Source organism: Heterodontus francisci, chromosome 7, assembly GCF_036365525.1.
Source record: "Heterodontus francisci isolate sHetFra1 chromosome 7, sHetFra1.hap1, whole genome shotgun sequence".
Classification (NCBI taxonomy): Eukaryota; Metazoa; Chordata; class Chondrichthyes; order Heterodontiformes; family Heterodontidae; genus Heterodontus; species Heterodontus francisci.
The window spans coordinates 26674618-26695044 of NC_090377.1; the positions used below are offsets into that span (position 1 = coordinate 26674618).

At 40.6% G+C, this 20427-nt stretch overlaps 1 protein-coding gene and 1 pseudogene across 1 annotated transcript in view; one reads left to right on the forward strand and one right to left on the reverse strand.

The window, feature by feature from the left end:
• The window catches only part of neb (nebulin), a 361674-nt gene that overhangs the window by 124510 nt on the left and 216737 nt on the right, over positions 1–20427 (forward strand). Inside the window, exons 53-62 of the mRNA XM_068036260.1 lie at positions 680–883; positions 984–1088; positions 3788–3895; positions 4021–4332; positions 6372–6575; positions 11577–11681; positions 11770–11877; positions 12017–12328; positions 14025–14228; positions 14320–14424. Coding sequence (XP_067892361.1) covers positions 680–883; positions 984–1088; positions 3788–3895; positions 4021–4332; positions 6372–6575; positions 11577–11681; positions 11770–11877; positions 12017–12328; positions 14025–14228; positions 14320–14424 — 1767 coding nt within the window. The remainder of the gene's footprint in view (positions 1–679; positions 884–983; positions 1089–3787; positions 3896–4020; positions 4333–6371; positions 6576–11576; positions 11682–11769; positions 11878–12016; positions 12329–14024; positions 14229–14319; positions 14425–20427) is intronic.
• Positions 9609–9973, reverse strand: LOC137371902 (large ribosomal subunit protein uL29-like; annotated as a pseudogene).

Genomic DNA, 20427 nt, shown 5'->3' on the forward strand with positions numbered 1-20427 from the left:
AAAGGACTAAATTATGAAATATAGCATGGTTGTGTAAGATACTACAATGAAAAGAAATTGGCCTGAGCTCCACAGGTTAGTGCCTCCTGCACTCAGTTGCACCCTTCTCTCCAAATCAGAAGGTTGTGTTGTTTGAGTAATTCTATGAACTGAGTAATTAACCCGGGCTGACAGTACAGAAGAATACAGAGGGAATGTCATCTTTCTGATGAGGCATTAAACCAAGGCCCAGTTTGCCTCTTCAGGTGGATATCACGGATTCTATGATGTTAATCCAAGAACAGTAGGAAGTTCCACAAGTGTCCGGATGAACTTTGCTTCCTCAACCATCACCATCAAAAATCTATTAGCTGGTCATTTGTCTTGCTACTGTTTTGAGATTTTCCGATGTCCAAAATTGACTGTCACACCTGCTTACAAAACAACAGTCATTAATTTCAAAATAATTCAATGCATTCAAAAATGTGATAGGGTGTTTTCTAAATATAACTTTCATTATCATACCAATGATAGTTTATGCTAGTTTTTTTTATATAAATGATCTGTTCTAAGCCAGGTTATTAATGATCTCAGCTGCATTGATGATCTTGTTACTGGATGAACACAAGTTATTTTAAGACATCTGCTATACCAGTAGTAATTATCAAGTTAGCAGTAAGAACTTTTCCTTGTCTTCCAGCTTGTATACAAAGCAGACCTTGATTGGCTAAAGGGTATCGGATGGTCTCCTATGGAATCGCTCGATGTGGCCAAAGTCAAAAAAGCTGGAGAGATTCTGAGTGAGATCAATTACCGCCAGCACCCAACATCGTTTAAGTTCAGCAGCTTGTCTGACTCTATGGATATGACCCTAGCAAAGAATAATGCACATACAATGAACAAGGTTGGATTAATTTACACTGTTCAAAGCTTTGAAAATGTAGATTTTTCAGTAAAATTGTTTGGCCTATCGAAGTACCAACATGTGTGTACATATTTTTCAGCGTGCATATATTGAAGCCTGGGAATCAGACAAGACCAAAATTCATGTTATGCCAGATACACCAGGCATAATATTAGCAAAACAGAATCAGATTGCCTGCAGTGATGTAAGTGAAGCTATTTTGAAGAAGTATTTGATCATAATAAAAACAGAATGTGCTGGAAATTCTGTTTTTGGTTCTGTTTTTATTTCAGATTTCCAGCATCCACCATATTTTGCTTTTATTCGCTTTATCATAACGTTTACTACAGAAATGGAAGAGAGCCAAAGGAGCGCAGACTCATTAGCATACATTGATTAGCAGGGTGCAGTAGTCTAATGTTTATGCCATTGGACTAGTAACCTAGAAGTTGTGTGTTTAAATCCTATCATAGTAAATTGTTAAATTTAATAATCTAACTTGTAGGCTAGGGTCAGGAAAAACTACCATGAAAACTTTCAGATTGTCATAAAAATTCACCATACAGAGAGATATTTCTCAAAGTTTGCAGATGACACTAAGTTAGGAGGCACAGAAACCTGAGTAGATGGGAGAAGGAAGTTACAAAGGGGCATAAATAGAATAAGTGACTGGCCAAAACTGTGGCATTTGGAGTTCAATATAGGGAAGTGTGTGAAGCCTTTAGATTCAAGATTTAGACTTTAAATTCAAGAAATACAAATCGTAATATCTTAATAGTGAGAGATTGCAAGTTGTGGAGAAGCAGCAGGATTTATATGTCTATGTACATAATTGATAGGTACAAAAATAATCACAAAGTTGTTAGCAAAATTAAAGCCAATGCGATTAAAGGGACAGTGGGAGCATGAATACAAATTAGCCATGGGACAGAAAGCAGAGAATAGTGGTGAATGGTTGTTTGTCGGGTTGAAGAGAAGTATACAGTGGTGTCCTTCAGGTTTCGGTGTTTGGACCACTGCTGTTTTTGATGTGTATTAATGACCTGGACTTGGATATACAGGGCATAATTTCAAAGTTTGCAGAGGATACGAAACACAGAAATGTAGTCAACAGGGAGGAGGATAGTAATAGACTTCAGGAAGACATAGATAGACTGGTAAAATGGGCAGACATGTCACAGATTAAATTTAACGCAGAGAAGTGTGATACATTTTTTGTAGGAAGGAGGTTCAGGAAGAGAGCAACCTGAACGTCTATGCACACAAATCTTTAAAGGTGGCAGGATAAGTTGAGAAGGCTATTGAAAATGAAAAAGCATATGGCATCCTTGGCTTTATTAATACAAAAGCAACAAAGTTAAGTTAACCCTTTATAAAACTCTGGTTAAGCCTCAGCTGGTGTATTGTGTTCAATTCTGGGTACCATATTTTAGGAAAGATGGAGAGGTTGCTGAAGAAATTTACTAGAATGATAGCTGGGATGTATGACTTAAGTTATGTGGAGAAAGTGGAGAGGCTGGAGTTGTTCTCCTTTAGAGCAAAGAAGGTTAAGACGAGATTTGATAAGGCAATTCAAAATCATGAATGGTTTTGATAGAGTGAATAAGGAGAAACTGTTTCCAGTGGCAGAAGGGTCAACAAGAGTGCACAGATTTAAGGTAATTGGCAAAAGAACCAGGGGTTACACGAGGAAACATTTCTTATTACTACCGAGTTGTGATCTGGAATGTGCTGCCTGAAAGGGTGATGAAAGCAAATTCAGTAGCAACATTCAAGAAAGAATTAGTTAAAAAAAAAACTATACAGAAAGAGCAGGAGAGCGGGATTAATTGGATAGCTCCACCAAAGAACCGGCCCAGGCACGATGGACTGAATGGCCTCCTCCTCTATCATTCTAAGATTCTATGAAAAGGCTACTGGAATGTTGGCCTTTGTCTCAAGGGGGTCAGAAAACAAAAGTGGGAAAATGATGCTTCGGTTGTAAAGCGTCTCGTTCAGACTCTATCTGGAGCGCTGTGTTCAGCACCACACCTCAGGAAGTATGTACTTGCCTTGGGGGGATTACTGCACAAATTCAATAAAATAATTCCAGGGTTTAAGGTTAATTTATGAAGATATGTTGCATTAATTTGATTCGTATTCCCTTGAGTTTAAGGTTAACAGGTGATCTAATCAACATGGTTAACATTACAATGTGAATCAATAGGGTGGATACGGAGAAATTATTTCCTCTGGTGGGGGGAATTCAGAAAAAGGGGCCACAATCTTAAAATTAGAGCTAGGCCATTTAGAAGTGAAATTAAGAAGCACTTTTGCACGGAAAGGGTAAAGGTAATCTAGAATTCACTCCCCCAATAGGCTTTGTCATTTGAAATTTTCAAAAGGAGATTGGTAGATTTTTGTTAGGTAAGGGTATCGAGGGATATGGAGTAAATGTAAGTAAATGGAGTTGAGGGTATGATCAACCATGATCTAATTGAGGGGCTGATTGGCCTTCTCCTGCTGCTATATTCCTAATTACTTCATTAATGTCAGGGAAGGGAGCCTGCTATCCTTATCTAATCTGGCCTACATGTGACTCCAGTTCCCATACTATGTGGTTGAATCTTAATGTATTCAGGGCAACTAGGGACGTAAATAAATACTGCATTGCCAGCATTGCCCATATCATGAGTATGAATATATTAAAAATGAAATAAATGATGAGTATGCAATTAATCAGGACATTTTTAGATTAAAATTTAACAAGCAGAAGGAACACAACACAAATAGAAGAAAAAGCCTATACAGTATGAAGGGAAGTCAAATACCGAAGTAAAAGAAACCTAAAAAAAACATCTAGAAGGTTGATGAAAGATTGGCAACTTTGGGCTTGCACTGAGTATATCATTATTGTCCCCATAGAAACTGTACAGACTTGGTATGGAGGAGTCAAAGAAGAAGGGTTATAACTTACGTACTGACGCCATCTCAATTAAGGCAGCAAAAGCATCCAGAGATATTGCCAGTGATGTAAGTAGACCTGTTCATTTTGTCTGGAATCCAAATTAGAAATGGCAATACTTCAAATTCTCCAAGTATAGTTATACCAAATTAAATTTGGGAAATTAATATAATTTGCTTGATCTCTGTTTTAGTACAAATATAAAACAGCCTACCGCAAGCAGCTTGGCCACCATGTTGGATGCCGAAACATTCAGGATGATCCCAAGATGGTTTGGTCCATGCATGTAGCCAAGATACAGAGTGACAGGGAGTACAAGAAAGACTTTGAGAAAACTAAGACTAAGTTCAACATGCCAGCTGACATGCTGGACATCCTGTTGGCCAAGAAATGTCAGACCCTGGTCAGTGACATTGACTACAGACATTACCTGCACCAGTGGACCTGTCTGCCAGACCAGAATGATGTGATCCAAGCTAGGAAGGCCTATGATTTGCAGAGCGACGTGAGTACATGATTATAATGATCTGCATGGCACTTGCATATTGTTAACAGAAAACTAGATGACTCCATCAACAGTAAGCACATTGTAGCAATTGCACTTCTCTTGTATTCCTTTGTTGCTCTGTCCTGGGAATCTAGAGGGGCTGGAAAATGAAAACAGTTAGTCATTACAACCAACATGACTATTTATTTGGATGTAACAATATGAACGGTGCTACTTTAGTAATACTACTACTCTTAGACTAAAAATATTTAGTTGGAGTCACTCGCTGTGGAGCCCAATGTTTAAAAGTCTATATTACTGTCTTTACAGTAGCCACCAAAAATAAACTTTGCTCGCCTCCTTCCTTCCATAAAATACTTTCTGTAATTTGAGTGCAATCATTAAGATGTGGCACAATATTGGTAAATGATTCTTCTAACTTTCTTCAGTTGCCCATGTGGAGCTAACTTGAGTAAAGTTACACACTGCACTGACCCTTCCATATTAACTTGCCAAAGTCCTTTAACCCTATTGCTTATATGTTACATATATACTCCTCTCCCACCTCAAGGAAACATTTTTATGGAGGTCTGAGACTTTGTACTCTGTCTGAGACAAAATACTTGAACCTGTGCCATTTGTATCACCAGATTTTGACTTGTTCAGATTTATTTCATATGGGCCCCATTAATAGCCTTCAGATACATGACATTATCATGCTGTTTGAGGCCGATTCAGTCCTACTTCTTGGAAAAGAATGTTTTAATTCAGAGCCACATTGATATGACTTCAATAGTACTACTGTTGCTAACTATTAGATTCATTGCATGGTCACACTAATTCAGAGGTGTCTGAACTACCTATGTGACCACTTAATCTTTAGGTAAGTCCTGGGCATCTTGCTTACGAAACCTCTGTGATCAGCCTTTCTGTACTGCACTCCTGAAAGTGTAGCAAGTTTAATCAGTAGCATCCGTCAGCTTGAAATTACACAAAACTAGCTTTTCATTCCAACTTTTCAAGTCTGTAGCTTGGCTCTTGTGAGTGGAAGAGAGTGTTTTTGTATATTTTCCTTGAATTTAGTCCTTTGTATTGTCATTCTTTTTGTGAATTGCATGAAACTCTGTGGTACGCAACTAAATAGACAGCAAAGAAAACATACTTGGACTTCCTTGCACTGATTGTATTACTGTTGCTACCAAGGAGATTTTGTTTTTGCACCTATCTCCATTAAGAACAAAAAAGGGAGATTGGATAGTATTAACCCAGTTTCACAGCACAAAACCACCCATAATTCAGCAGCAATGAGCAGTCCCACTCAGTCATTGCTTGGATCATTGCAAAATAGAAGCAGAGGATAATTCTCTTTGCTTTTAGAGTTAAGACATTTTTTGGAACAAAGTGTGATTTCCATGAATTGACGACTTGTTTTGCCTGTTTTGGAGTGTTTGATCCTGTCACAGGTGGGTAAATTTTGCAAAATGAAGCTTCCAGCACAGGAGCTCACTAAATGGGAACATAGGTCCCATGATTGGCTTTATTGTTTTAACCCCATCCCCAATCCATGCTCCCATGTAGCAGGGCACTATATCAAGAGTGGAGCTTGCAAAAATGAACAATTAAACATAGAACAAAATCTTAAAAGCTCCATAAAACTGTCAAACTTACTTCAGGTACAAAATTCATCCAGAATATTGTAGGATCTCTTTTTTAGTACCAGAAAATGTAAGAGTTATCAAATTATCAGTGAAGAGTTAAACAGACATCATTAAATATTTCAATAGTTTGTTACAGAACACTTGCAATCAATGATTCTGTGACAAGATCTACCTGTTTGGTGTGCTTGTAATCTTTCTCCATAATATTAGTCATCTTCAGTTGTAGATTGCAAAATCAGTGTTAAATTAAAGCTTCCAATGTAAAAGGTAATCTTGGAAACAATTGAAATTTGGAGTTACATTTTGTAGTCTGGGGAGAAAATGGTCTTTGTCTGCAATTAACTCCACTAGGAAATCTTTTCCTGTATAATCTTAGATTATTTTATTTGTGTAACACAGATCCAATATAAGGCTGATCTTCAGTGGTTGCAAGGCATTGGCTGGACCCCAAACGGATCACTGGATGTTGAAAAGGTCAAGAAAGCCGGTGAAATCCTTAGTGAGAAAAATTACCGACAGCCTCCTAACACTTTCAAGTTCACCAGTTTGAGTGACTCCATGCCTTTCGCCCTGGCAAAGCTTAATTCAAAAACTCTTAACCAGGTAACTTGTTTGTTAATGCAAGAAATTGCCTTCATTGTTTGCAGATTATGCTTTTAAGTGTTACTTATGATCTATACCTTGTAGCAGGACTTCTTTTATAACCAATCCACTCATGGACTTCTGACTAATAATAGGAGCCCAAGAACAGTGAAAGTGTAAATCACATCAGATAGGATTAGGTTCCATGATTTTCAATGGAAGAGCAAAAATCAAAGCATATCTGTGATCCATCAGCCTAAAAATCAAACAGAAACACACCAATATAGAGCTGCATGTATCATGCTAACATCATCAACTGATGCAAAGTTCTGGGGGGTGGGGCCATCAAATGATCTCTGGTAACAACAAAAACAATTTGTAAGGCCTTTTACTTCACTTGGTCGCTATGACTGAATGACTGATCTTACCTTCATCACAAAAATACATCTTAAATCAATAATTTGTTCATAAACAGGACATAGTAGATTTTTCCAATTGTCATGATCATCTAGTCCATGGTTTGTATTAAATATATTTAGAGGCCACTTTTCGTTTTGAGGAAATTAAAAGTATAGCAGTAAGGTAATTGAAATGCCAGAATTTAAAAATGTTGCAGGACCACCCAAGATTTGCATTTCAAAGATTTTTCCCTGTGTTTACAAGGACAAAGTTAGAGAAATGAGAGCCATAAAACAGCAGCTTGTTTAGGTGGGGAACTGGAACCAGAAAGACTGGAAGGAATTGTCCTGTCATTGTTAGCAATATCAATTATTCATGTGGGTAGCTGGAGTGGAGGTAATTAGCTTAAATTGCTCTCTGGGACATACCATTGTACCACAAGGCTATGGAGATAGATGATGCAGGGGGATGCCTGTTGGTCGGTTGTTTTTATCTCTGTGCTGGCATATAGAAAGTCAGTGGTTTTTGCAATGCAGTTAGCTTTGAAAGCAGCTGGACCCAGGAGTAGGAAGACAGTCAGGAACCATGTGTGTTTCTGATTTGAGTAAAGCTGAGACTCAAGCTGGGAAATCCAGATTTGTGAGGTGCGAAAGAGAGTTGGAGGGTTGCCTGGCTGAATGCTAGAGGGAGAATCCCCAGGAGATCTCATACCTCAGGAGATAGCTGAGAAACTAAGGAGAACGAAATGAATCCTAAGAGCTGTGATACACTTTGGATTGGTCCCAGGAGAAGTGAATGAACTGCCAAGATCCTGTAAAGTATAGGGGAACTCTCAGGGTGGAAATAAAAGTCAAACAGGGGTGTTATGTTGATATTTAGGCTGGAATTTTTCCAGCTGGCGGTGAGCTTCAAAAGCGGCGGGGCTCACGCGCGAGATTCGCTCTGCGGAACCGCCGCGATATGAAGTGTGCGCGGCTCATTTATATGGAAGGTGCAGAATGCTCGCCCCCGATGACATGGGGCCACTGTGCAAGTGCCAGCGCCAATTTTAAAGGTCTTCCAACCCTTATATTTACATTTTTAAGGGTAGAGTCACTATAAATTTAACTTAAACAATGTAATAAATGATCCAAACCCCTCTTCCAACCTGCCAACAACTAAAGACTTTATTGATTGCCCTCTCCCCTCCAAAAAAACTTATCTTCCGATCCCGACCTTTCCCCCGAACTTTATTCACTTTGACCTTCACCCCCTTCCCACCGTCCCCTCCACCAATTGCAAGAGTTTTCCCCGCTACACCCCCCCACAAACCCTGAAAACTTAACTCCACCCCTATCCCAACCATTGTTCCACCTCGGATCTCTGAAAGGAGATCCAAAGGCGCGGGAGTTCCAGCAACCGGTTGGAATATCGGAGCGGGACAGCTGGCGCAATGAGGCGTCTGACCTGCTCTTGTACCCACAGTATTTATATGGCTGGTCCATAAGGTTTCTGGTCAACTGTAACCCCAGGATGTTGATGGTGAAGGATTCAGCAATTGTAATGCTATTGAATGTCAAAGGAAGATGGTTAGATTCTCTCTCGTTGGATATGGTCATAGTCTGGCACTTGTATGGAACAAATGTTACTAGCCACTTATCATCCCAAGCCTGAATGTTATCCAGGATGTACTGCATGCAGGCACAGATTACTTCAATATCTGAGGAGTTGCGAATGGTACTGAACACTGTGCAATCCCCACTTCTGACATTTTTTAAAATTCTTTTTTGATGGAATGTGGGTGTTGCTGGTAAGGCCAGCATTTGTTGCCCATCCCTAATTGCCCTTGACAACTGAATGGCTTACTAGGACATTTCAGAAGGCAATTAAGAGTCAACCACATAGCTGTGGGTCTGGAGTCATATGTAGGCCAGACTGGGTAAGGATGACAGATTTCCTTCCCTAAAGAATATTACTTTTTACATCAATCGATGATAGTAATGATGCCATGGAACTGAGTCTAGCTTTCAATTCCAGATTTTAAAAATTAATTAATTGAACTTATTAATTGATTAAATTTAAATTCCACCCACTGTTGCGGTGGGATTTGAATCCATGCCCCCATGGCATTAGCCTGGGCCTCTGAATTACTAGTTCACGATGAAGGGAAGGCCATTGATGAAGCAGCTGAAGGTGGTTGGGTTTAGGACACTACCCTGGGGAACTCCTGCAATGACGTTCTGGGCTGAGATGATTGACTTCTAACAACCGCAACCTTTGTGCTAGGTATGATTCCAGCCAGTGCAGAATTTTTCCCCTCATTTCCATTGACTTCAACTTGCTAGGGTTCCTTGGTGCCACATTCAGTCAAATGCTACCTTGATGTCACTTTCACCTTTGGAATTCAGCTCCTTTGTCTCTGTTTGAACCAAGACTGTAATGAGGTCTGGAGCTGAGTGGCCCTGGTGGAACCCAAACTGAGCACTGGTGAGCAGTTTGTTGCTGAGTAAGTGCCACTTAATAGCACTGTCAATGACACCTTTCATCACTTTGCTGATGATTGAGACTAGACTAATGGGGCATAACTGGTCAAATTATATTTGTTCTGCTTTTTTGTGGCTAAGACATGCATGGGCAATTTTCCACATTGTCAGGTAGATGCCTGTTTTATTTCCCTTTTCTTAAATTTAATAACTTCTATGGGAGAACATTTATGCTTTCACAGCAAATTTGCGCATGGGGTACAGATGCTCTTTTCTTTGCTGTTTCTTGGTCTTCAAACTCTCCTCATATTTGTTTAGTCGGCGACGCATGGCACAGATCTTCTTGGGTTGCAGATCCAAAGGCTTGTACTTCTTGCCCTTGTAGAATTTTCTCAAGTTCTCTTTCTGTGTCTGATTGATGACAGTGAGGACTCTTGCAATGGACTTGCGCACGACACGGATCTTGGAACTGGGAGAGTTCAACCTTGAGATCATCCAGCTGTTTCAATAACTCCTCCTACTTCTGCCATGCAGATTACGTGCCTTAATTTTTGCCATTTTCTTGGGGCAAGTTGTACTGCAACAGCTTTGCTCTGCTTTTTTGTGACCAAGACATGCATGGGCAATTTTCCACATTGTCAGGTAGATGCCTGTGTTTTAGTTGTACTGCAACAGTTTGGTTAAGGGCACAGCTATTTCTGGAGCACAAGTCTTCAGTACTATAGCCGGGATGTTGTATGGGCCCAAAGCCTTTGCCGTATCCAGTGCCTTCAACCACTTCTTCCCAATGGGAATCAGGGGGAAAATGCTCCACTGGCTGCAATCATATCTAGTAGAAAGGTTGTGGTCGTTAGAAGCGAATCTTCTGAGCCCAGGATTTCGCTGCAGGAGTTCCTCGGGGTTTCTTGCTATCACATGGAGTGAATTGAATTGTCTGAAGACTTGCATGTATGTGGGGACCTCAGGAGAAGGCCAATAATTGTTCATAAACAGAATCATAGATTTTTCCAATTGCATTCATTTCATTCTTTGAAAAAAATACATTTGATTATATTTTGCATAGTCAGCAGAATAGAACATTGTATATTCATGGAAATAAGTTGGGTCCATGATGGGATGATGGCACCATTTCCTTTATCGAATAATAGAATGCAGAAAAAGAACAAAATTTAAGCATTAATGCACTAGATGGCATTATGCCAGCAACAGAGCTTCACATGCTACCTCCTTGACTGATGGGATCCTTTTTTTCAGACAGAACATGTGTTTGGAGTTATGTATGTTAGGCTCAGAGGATCAAATCACCTGATGAACCAGTGATGCTGGTACATGCCATAAATGTTGATAATAAATAGTCGCTTCATGCATTGGGTCACAGGAAAGCTCAGCTTTGCCTATTGGTGTCCTGGTACAATCTCTCAAGGTGTCCCTGTGATCTCCACGAGCATTATGCACACTTTTGTAATATATGCACAGTTGTTGCCATTGCTTTTATTTGTTGTTATTAATACAAGAGGATTGAATGAAAAATGAAATTTACATATCTTTCTTTGTTCTGATCAATAATAGCGTCTGTCTCTTGATCAGTCATTTATTAGCTGTATTGTATATTGATGGGGTGGTTGGTTAGGTCAGTTGACTAGTGTATGATATAGAAAAATGTAAAACAGCGCGGGTTCAATCCCTGTACCGGCTGTGGTAGTTCATGGAGGCCTGTCTCCTCACCTTGCCCCACATTTGTGGAATGTTGACCCTCAAGCTATACATCACCAACTGTCTCTCTAATGGGGAGAGATGCCTGTGGTCCTTTGGGACTATGGCTTGAGCACAAAATTGTATATTGATGTAAGTATTGTCTCCTCCTCTGTCTTCCATCCCATCAAACCCCAGTTTTAATCACTCCTATTATTGTTCTCATGTTCGTGCCATCAGCTGGTAAAACTGCAGACCACTTTTCCTGTGTGAGTTTCTTACCACAGAAGATTCTCCAGTTATCTGCATAGTTATTCCCTCATACATGTGCCACTTTAATCCTTGGAGCACAGGAAATATCTATTAAGTGTGTGTAAAATATGTATAATTATATTGATTGTTATTTCCGAATGTTGTTCTCCAGATCACTGCATTAACACTTTCTACATTAAAAAAAATCTCTTTGCAGCATTTATACACTGAAGCATGGGAGAGAGACAAGGTTAATATCCATGTCACCCTAGACACACCAGAGATTGTGTTGGCAAGCCAGAACAAAATAAATTATAGTGATGTAAGTATGTATGATTGTTTTTAAAAGACCCAACAATATCACCTATTCCAGTGTGAATACTGTACTTATTTACAATTTTTATGTCTAGAAACAATATCGACTTGCACTAGAAGAATCAAAGAAAAAAGGTTATGACCTACGTCCTGATGCTATCTCAATTAAGGCTGCTAAGGCGTCAAGAGATATTGCCAGTGATGTAAGTGGGGTTTTTTATTATTTATTTAAAATAGATTTGAATAATTTTTTGGGCATTAAAGCAAATTTTTCCTTCACTTCATTATCATAATTTTAAAAAACTTTATGGGTAAACCAGCACTGACCTTTTTTTTTAACAGTACAAATATAAAACAGCCTACCGCAAGCAGCTTGGCCACCACGTTGGATTCCGCAGCATTAAGGATGATCCCAAGCTGGTCTGGTGCATGCATGTAGGCAAGATGCAGAGTGACAGGGAGTACAAGAAAAACTTTGAGAAAACTAAGACCAAGTTCAACATGCCAGTCGACATGCTGGACATCCTGTTGGCCAAGAAATGCCAGACCCTGGTCAGCGACATTGACTACAGACGTTACCTGCACCAGTGGACCTGTCTGCCAGACCAGAATGATGTGATCCAGGCAAAGAAGGCTTATGAGTTGCAGAGTGATGTGAGTACCTTCCTAAAAATGTGAAAATACCTTTGAAAATTCTTGAGAGGTTGGTAAGAAAATTTGAGGAATACCTTTGAATTTACAAGGGTGTGGATTTGTAGTTATTGTATCAAAGATATGAATATGAATAGTGAATATTTCATCTAACATGTGTTCTCATTGGCTTCCTGTTGCTCAAGAAGTGTCAGACCCTGGTCAGTGACATAGGCTACAGACATTACCTATACCAGTGGGCATGTCTGCCAGACCAGAACAATGTGATCCAGACACAGAAAGCATGTGTCTAACAGAGTAATTGAAGTGCCTCTTGAAAATATGAAAGTTCATTTGAAAATCTTGGGAGGTGTGTCAGAAAGCTGGGCAATACCCCTCCTTTTAATCAAATTGCAATTTGACCATTGTGTTAAAGGTAGATACGCAGAGCTTTGGGTCAAATTGGCTTCTATTGGTGGTGAATTCAAAATTCTAGTTGAGTAATCCTGGATCATCACTCATTTTAGTATTAATACGTGAATTTACAGGCAAAGAAGGCTTATGATGTAACCCACAACCTACATAGACTTTTGTTTCTTACTAACAGGCCATTCTTAGAACAAGAAGAAAACGTTATTCTTTAACAATTTCAGAATAAAATGGGTGTAAATTAATCTTTTTCAAGCAAGCAATATGATATGGAAATATTTGGTGCCATAAATATAATTTCTCAATTATCTATGAACAAATCATATTCAGATTTCTTGTTATATGTGTTCAAAATGGGACAGAACTCCTATCACCAGTGCTACAGTATTTCATACTATGGGTATATTTCCCTCTGGTCACTATGTAAGTGTAAGAAACCATTGCAAATATGAACTCAGATTCCCCCTTTATAATTCTGCCCCAATTTTACATGTAATTTTATTTAAATGATAAACGCCTTTTGAACTTCCTTTGAAAATATTATTTTGTTTACAGGATAAATAGGATTATTTCTGAATACACATTTTTATTTTTAAATTAAAAGAACTAAAAGGACTAAATTATGAAATATAGCATGGTTGTGTAAGATACTACAATGAAAAGAAATTGGCCTGAGCTCCACAGGTTAGTGCCTCCTGCACTCAGTTGCACCCTTCTCTCCAAATCAGAAGGTTGTGTTGTTTGAGGAATTCTATGAACTGAGTAATTAACCCGGGCTGACAGTACAGAAGAATACAGAGGGAATGTCATCTTTCTGATGAGGCATTAAACCAAGGCCCAGTTTGCCTCTTCAGGTGGATATCACTGATTCTATGGTGTTAATCCAAGAACAGTAGGAAGTTCCACAAGTGTCCTGATGAACTTTGCATCCTCAACCATCACCATCAAAAAGATATTAGCTGCCCATTTGTTTTGCTACTGTTTTTGAGATCTTTCTATGTCCAAAATTGACTGTCACACCTGCTTACAAAACAACAGTCATTGACTTCAAAATAATTCAACGCTTTCAGAAATGTGATAAGGTGCTTTCCAAATACAAGTCTTTCATTATCATACCAATGAAAGTTTATGCTAGTTTGTTTTATATAAATGATCTGTTCTAAGCCAGGTTATTAATGATCTCAGCTGCATTGATGATCTTGTTACTGGATGAACACAAGTTATTTTAAGACATCTGCTATACCAGTAGTAATTATCAAGTTAGCAGTAAGAACTTTTCATTGTCTTCCAGCTTGTATACAAAGCAGACCTTGATTGGCTAAAGGGTATCGGATGGTCTCCTATGGAATCGCTCGATGTGGCCAAAGTCAAAAAAGCTGGAGAGATTCTGAGTGAGATCAATTACCGCCAGCACCCAACATCGTTTAAGTTCAGCAGCTTGTCTGACTCTATGGATATGACCCTGGCAAAGAATAACGCACAGATTATGAACAAGGTTGGATTACTTTTTCGGTTAATTGACAAATATGCTTTGAATGTTACTCAACAAAGCACCAATCTTTGTGTCTATTTTTTTTTTTACCCAGCGTGCATACATCGAAGCTTGGGAAGCGGATAAGACTAAAATACATGTCATGCCAGATACTCCAGAGATAATATTAGCAAGACAGAACCAGATCAGCTGCAGTGAGGTAAGCATATGAAGCCATTATGAAATGGCACTTGCTCGCTATGTTCGCCTTTTATTGCACACACGTTAATCTGTTTATGGAAGCAAGTGTGAAAACTCAGACAGCCAGGCGGTGAAGGATAGAATTCTGGAGCCCGGTCTTTAGTCACTTACAAACTTTTAGTTACACAGATACACACTGCATACCATGTAACCTCCAACAGAAAAGAACCCCTCTTCCAGCATGCTCCTATGTATGTGTGATATATATGTATTTGTGTATATATATATGAGCACAGGTGAGTCCCCAATTAATACCCACCACCTGAATACAATTAACACCCAATTGATGTACAGTTAAGAACAGGAGGGATAAAAAACCTGAAACTTGAAAAAGATTGTAGTGAAAATTGAGCATTTCTTTTGCCTAGCCTTATTTTAGTAGTAGTCTGGTACCTCAGTTGAAAAGCAGAACCACCCAATTGTTGGTGGTAGCTCTGCTGCCAGAATTGTGGTGGAATGGGCTTTCTGCCAACTCATTAACCTGCTGGCACTGATTCCAAAAGCCTCTTTAGCAATTCTCAGATGTATTGGCGGTAGTGTTCCTAGCTGCATCAGGCGTTCTGGACTTGGTTTTAGGTAATGAATATGAGCAGGCGAAAGGAGTGGAGAGCCTTTTGGTGGTAGTTTTAACATCATTTTGGAAAAGGAAAGAGATAGAACAGGAGTTAAAGTTCTAAATTGGGTTAAGGCCAATTTTACTAAGCTGATAAGTGATTTAGCAAAAGTGGACTGGAAACAACTACTTGAAGGTAAATCAGTGTCAGAGCAGTGGAAGGCATTCAAAGGGCAGATTCAGGAGGTTCAGAGTAAACATGTTCTCAGAAAGAGGAATGGTGGGATGGCCAAATCTTAAGCCCCCTGGATGGCAAGGAGCTTACAGGGTATGATAAGGCAGAAAAGGAAAGCTTAAGTCAGACACCGAGAACTCAATATTTCAGAAAGCCGAGAGGAGCATCAAAAGTGGAGGGGTGAAATCAAAATCAAAATTAGGAAAGCAAAGAAAGAATATTGGCAAGTAAAATCAAGGAGAACCCAAAGATGTTTTATCAATACATTAAGAGGAATAGGATAACTAAGGAAAGAGTGGGGCCCATAAAAGTCCAAAAAGGTAACCTATGTGTGGAGGTGGATGATGTGGGTCTGGTTCTTAATGAATACTTTGCGTCTGTCTTCACCAAAGAAGAGGACGATGCAGACATTGTAGTTAAGGAGGAGGAGTGTGAAGTATTGGATGTGATAAACATAGGAAGAGAGGAAGTATTAAGGGGATTAGTATCCATGAAAGTAATAAATCACCAGGGCCAGATGAAATGGACTCCAGGCTGTTAAAAGGAGCCAGGGAGGAAATAATGGAGGGTCTAACCATCATTTTCCAATCTTCACTGGACGCAGGTATGGTGCCGGAGGATTGGAGGTCTGCTAACATTATACCTTTGAGCGAGGGATAGACTGAATAATTACAGGCCAGTTAGTCTAACCTCAGTGGTGGGCAAATTATTGGAACCTATTCCGAGAGACAGGATAAACTGAAAGGCACAGGTTAATTAAGAATAGTTAGCATGGATTTGTTAAGGGAAGATCTTGTTTGACCGACTTGATCACATTTTTTGAAGAAGCAACAAGGAAGGTAGATGAGGGAAGTGCAGTTGATGTGGTCTACATGGATTTTAGCAAGGCTTTTGACAAGGTCCCACATGGCAGACTGGTTTAAAAAATTAAAAGCCCATGGGTTCCAGGGGAATATAGCAAGCTGGATCCAAAATTAGTTCAGTGGCACAAAACAAAGGGTAATTGTTGATGCATGTTTTTGCGACTGGAGGGTTGTTTCCAGTGGTGTTCTGTAGGGCTCAGTACTGGGTCCCCTGGTTTTTGTGGTATATATTAACAATTTGGATGTAAATGTGGGGGGAATGATCACGAAGTTTGCAGACAACACAAAAATTGGCCGTGTTGTTGATAGTGAGGAGGATAGCTGTAGGCTGTAGGAAGTTTTAAAGGACTGGGCAGAAAAGTGATAAATGGAATTTAACCCAGAAAAATTAGGTCAAACAAGGCAAAGAAATACACAATAAATGGGAGGATACTGTGAGGTGTAGAGGAAGTGAGGGACTTTGGAGTGTATGTTCACAGATCCCTGAAGCTAGTAGGATAGTTGATAAGGTGGTTAAGAAGGCATATGAAATCCTTTAATAATAAAAGCAAAATACTGTGGAAGCTGGAAATCTGAAATAAAAACAAGAAATGCTAGAAATACTCAGCAGGTCTGGCAGCATCTGTGAAGAGAGAAGCAGAGTTAACGTTTCAGGTCAGTGACCCTTCTTCGGAACTGAAATATGAAATCCTTCCCTTTATTAGCCAAGGTATAAAATATAAGAGCAGGGAGGTTATGATGAAACTGTATAAATCATTAGTTAGGACACAACTTGAGCACTATGTGCAGTTCTAGAACATAGAACATAGAACAGTACAGCACAGTACAGGCCCTTCGGCCCATGATGTTGTGCCGAACCTTTAACCTACTCTAAGATCAAACTACCTACATACCCTTCATACGACTATCATCCATGTACCTATCCAAGAGTCGCTTAAATGTCCCTAATGTATCTGCTTCTACTACCACCGCTGGCAGTGCATTCCACGCACCCACCACTCTCTGTGTAAAGAACCGACCTCTGACATCTCCCCGAAACCTTCCTCCAATCACCTTCAAATTGTGCCCCCTGGTGATAGCCCTTTCCACCCTGGGAAAAAGTCTCTGGCTATCCACTCTATCTATGCCTCTCATCATCTTGTACCCCTCTATCAAAACACCTCTCATCCTTTTTCGCTCCAATGAGAAAAGCCCTAGCTCCCTCAATCTTTCTTCGTAAGACATGCCCTCCAGTCCAGGCAGCATCCTGGTAAATCTCCTCTGCACCCTCTCTAAAGCTTCCACATCCTTCCGATAATGAGGCGACCAGAACTGAACACAATATTCCAAGTGTGGTCTAACCAGGGCTTTATAGAGCTGCAGCATAACCTCGCGGCTCTTAAACTCAATCCCCCTGTTAAGAAAGCCTTCTTAACAACCCTACCAACTTGGGTGGCAACTTTGAGCGATCTATGGACATGGACCCCAAGATCCCTCTGTTCCTCCACACTACCAAGAATCCTGTCTTTAAGCCTGTATTCTGCATTCAAATTCGACCATCCAAAATGAATCACTTCACACTTTTCCAGGTTGAACTCCATCTGCCACTTCTCAGCCCAGCTCTGCATCCTGTCAATGTCCCATTGCAACCTACAACAGGCTTCCACACTATCCACAACTCCAGCAATCTTCGTGTCATCGGCAAACTTGCTAACCCAGCCTTCCACTTCCTCATCCAAGTCATTTATAAAAATCACAAAGAGCAGAGGTCCCAGAACAGATCCCTGCGGAACACCACTGGTCACCGAGCTCCAGGTTGAATACTTTCCATCTACTACCACCCTCTGTCTTCTATGGGCCAGCCAATTCTGTATCCAGACAGCCAACTTTCCCTGTATCCCATGCCTCCTTACTTTCTGAATGAGCCTACCATGGGGAACCTTATCAAATGCCTTGCTAAAATAAATAAACACCACATCCACTGCTCTTCCTTCATCAACGTGTTTTGTCACATCTTCAAAGAATTCTTTAAGGCTTGTGAGGCATGACCTGCCCCTCACAAAGCCATGCTGACTGTCTCTAATCAAACTATGCTTTTCCAAATAATCATAAATCCTGTCTCTCAGAATCCTCTCCAATAATTTGCCCACTACCAACGTAAGACTGACTGGTCTATAATTCCCGGGGTTATCCCTATTCCCTTTCTTGAACAAGGGAATAACATTTGCCACCCTCCAATCATCTGGTACTACTCCAGTAGACAGTGAGGACGCAAAGATCATCGCCAAAGGCGCGGCAATCTCTTCCCTCGCTTCCCGTAATATCCTTGGGTATATCCCGTCTGGCCCCGGGGACTTATCTGTCTTCATGTCTTTCACAATTTCCAGCACATCCTCCCTCTTAACATCAACCTGTTCGAGCATATCAGCCTGTTTCACGCTGTCCTCACAAACGACCAGGTCCCTCTCACTAATGAATACTGAAGCAAAGTATTCATTTAGGACCTCCCCTACCTCCTCCGACTCCAGGCACAAGTTCCCTCTACTATCCCTGATCGGCCCTACCCTCACTCTGTCCATCCTCTTGTTCCTCACATAAGTGTTGTTCTGGGTACCTCATAACAGAAAGGGTGTAATTGCACTAGAGAGGGTACAGAGGATATTTACGAGGATGTTGCCAGGACTGGAAAATTGCAGCAATGAAGAAAGGTTGGATAGTCTGGGGTTCTCCTTGGAACAGAGGAGGCTGAGGGGAGATTTGATTGAAATGTACAAAATTGTGAGGGACCTGGATAATGTGGATGGGAAGGCCCTATTTACCTTCGCAGAGGGGTCAGCGACAGTGGCATTAATTTAATGTGGTTGGTAGAAAGATTAAAGGGGAGATGAGGAAAAATCTTTTCACCTAGAGGGTGGTAGGGGATTGGAACTCACCGCCTGAAAGGGTGGTAGAGGCAGAAAATCTCATCTCATTTAAAAGGTGCCTGGAAGTGGTCACCTGCAGGGCTATGGACCAAATGCTGGAAAGTGGGATTAGGCTGGGTGGCTCTTTTTGTTTCCAGCTGGCACCACGATGGGCCAAGTGGCCTCTTTCTGTGCTGTAAACTTTCTATGACTCTAGGAGGCAGCCTTGCAGGTGTGGGGTTGGGAAGTGGAAAACGGCTACTGGAGGCTTTGGGCATCAGCTGCAGTGGAACGGGTCGGGCATCTTGCATGGCTGTCCAAATTTCATGAATGGATGGAGTAAAGCAATCACTGTTTTTCTCGATTCCAATCTGGAGGTGGGATGGCGGTGGGGGGAGATGGGAACGGGAGCAATTAAGTCATATAACATTTCCAACATCCTAACAATGCTGGACACCCGTTTTAGGCCAATATTGTTAGTCTTGGGTGTAACTGAGGTACTAAAGTTGGAAAATTTTACATTGTGATATAATTTGTTATTTTCCTTTCCTCTCCCATATCCGGGCAGGGTTTCCCTGCTGCCATCATCATTTCAGGGAGACAATTGCAAAGGAGTGTTTTATGGTATTTCGTGTTCCGACTCAATTTTACTCTGTTGCCTACCTCAGAACCACCTGGGTGGTTTTATTTTAATAAAAAAAAGTCAACATATGAAACTCTCTGCCGAGTTAAAATCTTGGCCAAAGAGTTTAAAACTCAGTTGCAGTTGAAATCAGGTCCCCAGCCTAAACCAATACAAATGTTGCAAAAGTTTATTCGGTTGTCTCCTAAGTTACAGATGTTGAAGGAGGAGATTATCCTCAGTCAAACAAAAAACATAGTGGCCCTGGAAATTTGCAGGTCAGTATATCACAGCATAAATACCACGGGATTGGGGATGTCATATGACTTCAATGTCTTTGGTGGGCTTGGTGGGGACAGATCTGGGTCACCCCACCTCCATCTTGTTGAAGATGCTACCAAGGCTGGCCGAAGAGGCCCAAGCTGATCAGGGTGCTGGGTTCCAGTCTCTGAGGCAATGGATTCCTTTTGCCCCTTACAAAGAGGAGCTGTGCTGAAATTTCTGCCTCTACCACCGTTTCAAGCAATGAATTCCAGTCCCCCACCACCTTCTCAGTGAAAAGATTTTTTCCTCATCTCCCCTTTAATCTTTCTACCAATCACTTTAAATTAATGCCCCCTAGTCACTGACCCCTCTGCTAAGGTAAATAGGGCCTTCCTATCCATTTTATCCAGGTCTTCCCATCCATTCTAGCCAGATCTTCAAGCATCTAGGCCACGACCCTGTCCTGCACCCACAGATTGACCTCATGCCCAATCCTTAGTTGCTGGTACACCTGGTCTAACCAGGGCTGACCATATTCTAGGC